The sequence below is a fragment of the Antechinus flavipes genome, chromosome 4 (genome assembly GCF_016432865.1).
Source record: "Antechinus flavipes isolate AdamAnt ecotype Samford, QLD, Australia chromosome 4, AdamAnt_v2, whole genome shotgun sequence".
NCBI lineage: Eukaryota > Metazoa > Chordata > Mammalia > Dasyuromorphia > Dasyuridae > Antechinus > Antechinus flavipes.
The window spans coordinates 364,241,295-364,249,847 of NC_067401.1; the positions used below are offsets into that span (position 1 = coordinate 364,241,295).

At 39.5% G+C, this 8,553-nt stretch overlaps 1 protein-coding gene across 1 annotated transcript in view; it reads right to left on the reverse strand.

Annotated features, from left to right (window-relative positions):
- The window catches only part of F11R (F11 receptor), a 29,957-nt gene extending 24,548 nt beyond the window's left edge, over window positions 1–5,409 (reverse strand). The window contains exon 1 of the mRNA XM_051998209.1: window positions 5,172–5,409. Coding sequence (XP_051854169.1) covers window positions 5,172–5,229 — 58 coding nt within the window. The 5' untranslated portion in view covers window positions 5,230–5,409. The remainder of the gene's footprint in view (window positions 1–5,171) is intronic.
- Between the last annotated feature and the right edge of the window lie 3,144 nt (window positions 5,410–8,553).

The following is an 8,553-nucleotide window of genomic DNA, read 5'->3' on the forward strand; positions in this document are numbered from 1 at the left end:
AAATGGGCTTGAGAAGTTTCAAGAAAGTAGAAATTCCCAGAAGATCAAGCAATGTAGCTGAAAACTGGACCTGGGGTTTTCACTTCCCATCATCTCTTTCTGTTCTACTCTTACCTTCCTAGAAAAAGATGTCTTAATACTACTGCAAAAATATTGTTCCTGAAAATCAAGTTTAGCACTAGCAGGTATTTTCCAAAAGACAAGGTAATAGGGAGAAGGCAGGGTAGGAATGAGTGACATGAGAAGACTATGCTAATAGGCTGGGTTGAGTCTAAGCTATTTATCCTTGGCTGCATACTGAATGGCAAAGGAGCTAACATGGGCCAAGGAGAATGGCAAAGAGGGGCAGTAACAGCAAAATTAGAGTTTTCACTCTCACTCTTCCTCCCACTTTCTTGGTAGAATTTCCAGTTCTACCTGCTTAGCCCCACCTTCTTGCGTCCCTGCCATGGGGTTTGGGTCAGACCTGTCCAGGCATCATTACAAGAGAACCCGCCCAGCACGCAGTCCTGGAACCTGGCGCCATACTTCCTGTTAGTCCTTGCCCCTCCACAACCTACTGCATCATCACGCCTCCACTTCACAGAGCAGATTACCTAAATTGGACTTTAGACAGAAACTTCACTTATCAGGGAGTCACAGGCAGAATTCCCAGGGAAGAACTAGTTTTAGTTCATGACTGTTCCTGTGGCTGCCCATTCTGCTGTCATGTGGTTCCTGACCAAGATCAGAGCCAAATACTGAATTAGAGAGTTGGAAGAGGCTTTATAAGTTATCCAGTTCAACCTGTTACTCAATGCAAGAATCCCCCTATATGAAAGGTGACCATCCATGCTCTTGTTCAAACTTCTGAAAAGAAAACAGATTCTAGGGTCAGATCCAAATCCTTACTCCTAATCCTTCTGCATAGAAGAGAATCAATTTTTCTCTTTAACTTATAACAAATTGTCTATTTCCTAAATCCTCCACTGCAAAGTTGTATGGGAGAAGAGGTATCAGACTTATTGCCATGTCCATAAAAACAAGTGCAAACATAGTAAAGGATACACACTGACTATTACCACTACCCCTTAGACTCAGCTGCCACCCATTAAGGAAAGGGAAGCTATTTCTATCATCTAAGGCAGGATCCTCAAACTACGGCGGGCCAGATGCAGCAGCTGAGGACGTTTATCCCCCTCACCCAGGGTTATGAAGTTTCTTTATTTAAAGGCCCACAAAACAAAGTTTTTGTTTTCACTATAGTCCGGCCCTCCAACAGTCTGAGGGACAGTGAACTGGCCCCCTATTTAAAAAATTTGAGGACTCCTGATAAAGTCTCAGCCCAAAACACAATCTTTAGCTACAAAGCAAATGCTCACATCAGATTGTCAAAGCTGAAAACTTCTAACAGGACTGGGTTTTTAAAATCTTCAACTTGGAACCAACTGAACTAGTCCCTGAGCATGAGGAATACTGGAAACTGAAATAAGAAAGCAGAACGTCAAGGAAAAAGAAAATAAAAGCCAAGCTCATAGGAGGAGAGAGAAAAGATTGTGTTCTGAGACATATTTTCTAGTTCTCCTAGCTGAGGCAGCAAGGTGGCACAGGAGAGAATGCTGGAACAAGAGTCAGGAAATTTAAATCCAGTCTTGGAAAGGTATATTAGCTCTGTGATCCTGGACAAGTCACTTAACCTGTCTGAGTCTCCTCAACTGAGGATAATAATAGCACCTCCTTTTCAGGGTTGTCATGAGGAACAAACAAGATAATATTTGTAGAGCTCCTGGCATAGAGTAGGTTTCCTTATTTTCTTATTGCCTGCCACAGACTTTGAATCCAATTTTTGTCCAAGAACAGGCCAAAGGTGAATGGAAGAATGAAGAAGGAAGATTCACCTTCTCAACACCTCATGGCTAGTTTGTCTGTTGGCATTTGTCCTGTCTGCTCCTACACAAGGAAACCAGTTCAGAGCAGGATAGGCCCCCACATCCCCAGCTACAAGGAGGGCAATGAAGTTAATGAACCGTTAACCACAACTCTTATCTAACAACTAGCCAGTAATAATCCCCAGAGGAACCCATCTGTAGCTTAAAAACAAGTTATTTCCATAACAATTACCTGGAATTCAGGAAATAAGGCCAAAAAAACTGAACGCAGTACAGGAAACATAGGGACACAGCTAACAGAAACAGGACCTGAGCAGCAAGCCCTTCTTTTACCTGAAATGCTTGGAAACAGAAAACCAGGACTTGCACAAACTGGTAGAGATAAAACTTTTAATCCATCCCTTAAATCCCACAAAATATTCTCCCATGTAGAAATATACCACAACTTCAGATGTCATCCCACTAGTTTCTAGGCAGAACATCCCCTTAGGCTAGCCCAGACAGAAGATGGGATATCTCCTATGTTGAAAGAATTGAAGATTTAACAACCTCATTTAGTCATTAGTTCCACTAGTTCACAGCACCCAATTTCCCAATATCTAGCCTCCAATTTTCCTGTTACTCCAGCCTTAACTTCTAATTTAGTCCTCAGAGGAAATGAGAAAAACAGGTGCCCTTCCTCCATACAATAACCATGAAGACTTTCCAGACTGAGATTCAGTTTTTAATTCAACAAACATTTATTAAGAATTTGCTACATCTAAGGAACTGTGTTATGTGCTGGGCCACAAACATAAATTACCGACACTCCAAAGAGCTCACAGTCTAAGAGACTTGGGCAAGACTATTTATCTTTTCCCCTGAGGACTATTACATTTTGTTGTATTCCCAGTGCCTAGTACAGTATCTTGTACCTAATAGGCAATTAATAGACACTGGTTGAATTCTTTTCAACTACTGTCCTTGCCCTGTGTGGTGTCTTTCTAATAGAGCATTGCTCTTTTCAAAACATTAAGTCCAAAGAACATAGCCCATTGTGGAAACCCCCAAGACCTCATCTTTGACTATTAAAGCAGAGGCAGCAGGTTAGAAAATGGGAGACAGAGCAATACAGGGCAGTCAAAGGAGAGAAGCAGTTGTACACTAGACTAAAAGCCTTACTTTCTGCATTTTACCAGTGTGGGGGGTTATAAACATACACTTCCCCTCCTGCTTCATTTTTACCCATCAACTATCCCATGATGCTCTCCCCAGACTGATCTCAGTCATTTCAGGAACCTAAATGCAAGGGCCTAATTCTGAGACAGTGATCATTTGATAATACTATCTTACATTTATACCTAACTATTATGTTATTTCATCCCTGCCACAAACTTGTGAGGTAGGGCAGGACAGAAAATTAAAAACAAACAAACAAACTCTGGAAATCCAGAGAGACTTACTCAAGCACCCTGGTATCCTAGCTCTTAGGCTTATACAATTTTACTATCCTCTGAACATACTTCATCCTGTATTCAACCATACTCCTAATCCAATTCTACCCTGAAGATCCCAGACTGCAATTGTTTCTCTTTTCTTTTGTTTTCAATTCACTTTATATCAGCTAATATGACTTCCCAGGTTTCTCTGAATCTGTCCTTTCCACAATTTCTAATGGCATAATAATATTCCATTATATTCACATATCTTAAGTTATGGGCATCCCTTTTACTTTCCAGTTCTTTGGAATAAGAAGAGCTGCTATAAATATTTTTTAACTATATGAGTCTTTTCCTCTGTCATTTCTCTAGCTTATCTACTCCTCCCTTCTCTCCAGATTACAAGGAAATCCCCAGCTTAATACAGCACTACCCAGTCTGAGCCAAAATGCCTAGGAATTCCCACAAGATGTAAAAGAAATTAGAAGAGGACAGAAGAATCCATGATTCAGTAACTTTTGACCCTTAAAGCTACTAACAAGAAAAAGAGAAAGGTTAGCGTATCATATTGCTTCTGGTAATTCAAAGAGGACATTTTGTCTGAAAGAGCCCTTTAACTTTTTGAATCTTAGCTATGGCACAAAGGATTTAGCAAAGCCAGTACATTTCTAAGGTATAATCAGAACACAAGGAACAACGAAAAGGAGAAAGGAAGAAAAAGAAAGAAAAATGAAAAATCAAAAGGAAAAGGGAAAAAATAAACAAGAAAAAAGATACACAAAACCCACATACTGTTTACATCACAAGCATAGATACAAAGATGAGACAGATAAACATTTTCCACATATAGATATAAGTATAAATAGGTTGTGTCAGACTAACCAATACACAAACCAGACAGCCAGCCTAAACCGACAAATCAAAAAAGCAAAGGCTCCACCAAAAGAGTTTTCCATTGTTTCAGAGGAAAGGGAGTTTATGAAAGAAACAAAAACTGAGACCCAAGGGTAGAGGAAGGGCAGTGTATTTCTGGGCTGGGAAAAAAAGTCCACCCAATCAACAAACACTTCCCCCTCCCCAAGGGGAATGGTCAGTTAGTCAACAACAAAGATAAATTTCTCCAGAGGTGGAGAGGAGTCAATGGAAGCTCCGCCTGTTTGCGTGAAATTCCAAATTTCAACTTTAGTCCAACTTTGGGAATAACTGGCCCCCTGAACCAATAACCGTGACTTGCAAATGGTAAAGAACTAAGAGAAAGAGGGGGAGGGAAAGCTCATTCACAGGGAAAAAAAAGCAACTAGCTAAAGAAAAGATCTCCTCAGCAACAGGACAGAAATCTTCACCCCCTTCCTTGCCCAATTCACAGACGACCGCCAGGCTGACCCCAGCCAGGTGGTGGGAAGACACAAAAGGCAATTTCACGAGCTATTTCTCATTAAGTGTGTGTGCCATGGATCCCCCTCACTGGGTTGTATAAGTATGCGTGGGGAGTGATCGGGTAGGCACAATCCCTTAAAGGATTGTTTATGTAGGTTATGTACAAGGAAGAAATTAAGAATTTATATGGTGCCTACTATGTGCCAGGCACCATGTTAAGCGCTTTACAAATATTATCGCATATATTGTGTATGTGTATATATATATATATATGTGAGGGAGAAAGATCGAGACCGTGGCAGTAACCACGAGGGAGACCGCGACCAAGAGACCTACAACACAAAGCCCTTAGCCCTTAGTAGGGCTAAAATGAGGATGGGGGTGAAACAGGATGTAGGGGGGGAGGAGCCAAAACACTTTCCCAAATGAGGGACGAGCTAGGGAGAGGGGAGGAGCACCCGACCCCCACCCTACTCCTACGATCCTCTTCAAAGCCCAGAAAACTCACACAGGGTCGCCGCCGTGAAAAGGAGGAGAAGGTGCCTTTGCCCGGGCCGCTTCATCATCCTGCTCCTGATCCCGATCCCAATTCCAATCCCGATCCGATCCCCGGATCGGCGCCGCTGACCAAGCTGCCCGAAGCCTAAGAGTAGCCTCCTCCACGACCGCCGCGCCCAGACTGAACAGCAGCCACCAGGTGGGATCCCGCCCCCCACTTCCCGCCACTCCCGATTGGTTAACGTTCCTCCCCGATATAGTTTGATTGGTAGAGAGAGCTGCCTCGGCTCCTGAGTGACTCACCGTAGCCAGGTGCAATCCCACTCGCACCTAACTCCGGCTAAGATTGGCATAATTCCAAGACCGAAACTTTTCTGATTGGTTTAGGCAAATGTCAATCCTCCGGATTAACTCGGAGTCGTCTCCAGGTGAGGGCCAATGTGATTGGATAGTATCCCTGTTGGTGGTGAACCGTTGAACTAATGTCTGGGGTCTGGGAAGAGGCGGAGTGAGGTAACGTTACAGGTAAGGAGGGTGGGGAGGAGCCCCAAGTCTGGGAACGCAATATCTTATGTTCCTTGAATACCAGGCACCTCCTAGCTACTGTGGAAGATCGTTGGACCGTGAGAAGGCTGTTTCCGTAACAGATAACTTCGGTATAAGCTCCACTGGGTAGTACTACATCCAAAGCAGTTAATTTATTGTTAATGCTACATTATGTCGTTAAGTGCTACATTCAAGGCAGTTACTTTATTCATGTTTTACTAATCTTATTACATTCTTCATCTGGGTTCTTCCGGACCTCCCTCTTCAGAATTCACCTTTGCCCATTGCTCTCAGCAGTCGAGATCTTGACCTTACAACTCTGGCTCTGTTAACTACCTTTCTCCCTTCCTCTACCATTCTCCATGACTCATCCTACATCCCTGAAGTAGGATCTTATGCAATCACTTCTATTTTCTGAGCCTTCCTCATCTGTAAAAAAGGAAGTTCAACTAGATGATCTCTTAAGTCCACTTTCAACTCTGTTACTTAATGTTTCATCTTTTTCTCTCAAAGGAAAAAGGTGACTTTTCTTTCTTGCTAGTTACCAACTCAAACCATCACATTCTTCACATTCTTTCCTGTTTCCTGACCTTAAATTCTTTAAATTCATATTCATAGGATTACACATTTAGAGCTGGAAAGAGCCTAGAAGTCAGTCTAACCCCATTTTATAAATGAGGAATCTAAGAAAAGAGATTTAGTGACTTTCCCTTTAGAGGAAAAAAATTTTGTTTAATTTTTTATTTTAGTGTTTAATAAAATGCTTGTTGATTCAGTAATTTCCTAGAGTCACAAAAGTAGTGACAGAACTAGGATTTGAATCCAGGTCGTCTAATATAACTACAACACTTTATAATAATATATTTGCTTTTGAAAAAGGGGACTTTTAGGGACAGCTATCCTGAGCAGTAGAGAGAGTACCAGCCCTGGAATCAGGCATTTCACAGTTATTAGCTGTGTGACCCTGGGCAAATTATTTAACCCCAATTGTCCCACCAAAAAAAAATAGAAGACAGGTTGAAGGGAATACCCATTTCTTTCAAAGAATCATGAAAATGGGGACATTTAACCTTCTACAATATTGTGATACCTCTCACACATTATTAGCGAAGGGGAACTACTATTTTTTTTTTTTAAGGATATGATCAGAGTACATAAACTATAGACTACTGACTTGATTTTGATTCTTTATAAAAAATCCAAATCATATGTAAAAAGAAACAATTAGCAAACAAACAATTAGAAAGGGAAGTGGTAATTACAGAGTCTGGCTTCCAAAGAACAAGTTATATCATACTAATCTCTTCCTTTTTTTTGCAGAATTATTAAACTAGTAGATAATGGAAATGCTGTAGATATAATTTACCCAGATTTTAGTAAAGCTTTTGATAAAGTATCATATAGTAATTTTTTCTTTAAAAATTGTTTTTAATTTTTTTGTGTGTTTTTTCCATCATCAGTTTGCTACAGCATCTCTTACTGTCTTGCTCCCCTCTCCTACCTAGAGATCCTTCCCATTTAACAAATAATATTTTTAAGACAAAAAAAAGAAAAGAAAAGAAAAGAAAAAGAGAGGGGAAAATTAGACAATCAGTTCATACATCGAAAAAATTCAAAAATGTGCAAAGCAGAGCACTTATGGATTTCCCTCATCCATCAAACCAAAGTAAGTTGGGAGAATCATGTTCTTTATACTTTTGAAAATTTGTTTTTTATTATTTTATGTGTGGTTGTTATTTCTACTTACTTTGTGGTGGTCACCAAGTGCCTTATCTCTTGAATCTACTTACTTCTCAACATCTGTACATGTAGAACTGTCCATGCCTCTCTGTATTTGTGACATTTAGCACTTATTACATTATATACTCACATTCCGCAATTTGTTTAGCCATTCCTCAAGTGATGGGTATCTACTTTTTTTGCAATTCTTTGCTGTTACAAAAAATGCTGCTATATAATATTTAGTGCATATGGGGACATTTGTGATCTTTTTCTTATCAATAGCTTCCTTGGGTTAAATGAGAACTATATTTTGATCACTTTATTTACATAATTCCAAATTGCTTTCTAAAATGTTTGTACTAATTCATAGCTCCACTAACAATGCATTGGTGTGCCTATTATATTACAATCCCTCCAACATTAATTATTGCCTTTTTTGGGTCATCTTTGCCAAATTGCAGGGTGCAAGCTAAAAACTTAAAGAATTCTTTTGATTGTATTTTCTTTTATTAATAGTGATTTAGAGAATTCTTTCATGTGGTTTTTAATACTTAGCAATTCTTTTGAGAACTTTTTGTTAATATCCTTTGACCATTTATCCATTGGAGAATATTTGTTAATTTCTTATGTATCTTGAATATCAGATCCTTATCAGTGAAATTTGATTCAAAAATATTTTCCCATTTGAAAGTTTCCCTGATTATTCTGGATTCATTAGTTTTGTCTGTGCAGAAAATTTTCAGTATCATATAATAAAAGTTATCTATTTCATCTTTTCTAATTGCCTTTGACCTTTATTTAAGAATATATCTCCTACACATAGCTGTGAGAGGTATATAATGTTCTATTCTAATTTTTTTTAATTGCAAGATCTTTAATATTAAGTATGTATTTATTTAGAATGTATTGTGGAATATGGTGTAAAGTGTTGGTCTATGCCTGATTTCTGCCAGTCTTCTTTCCAGTTATATACTGTTACAATGGAGGATATATAGAGAGAGGGACTAGAAAATAATATAGAGAGATTCAGAACTAGTTTGAAGGCCAGACTCAGAATATAATTAATTCTTCAATGTCAGACTGGCAGGATGATTTCACTGGAATGCTCCAAGGATCTGTCCTTG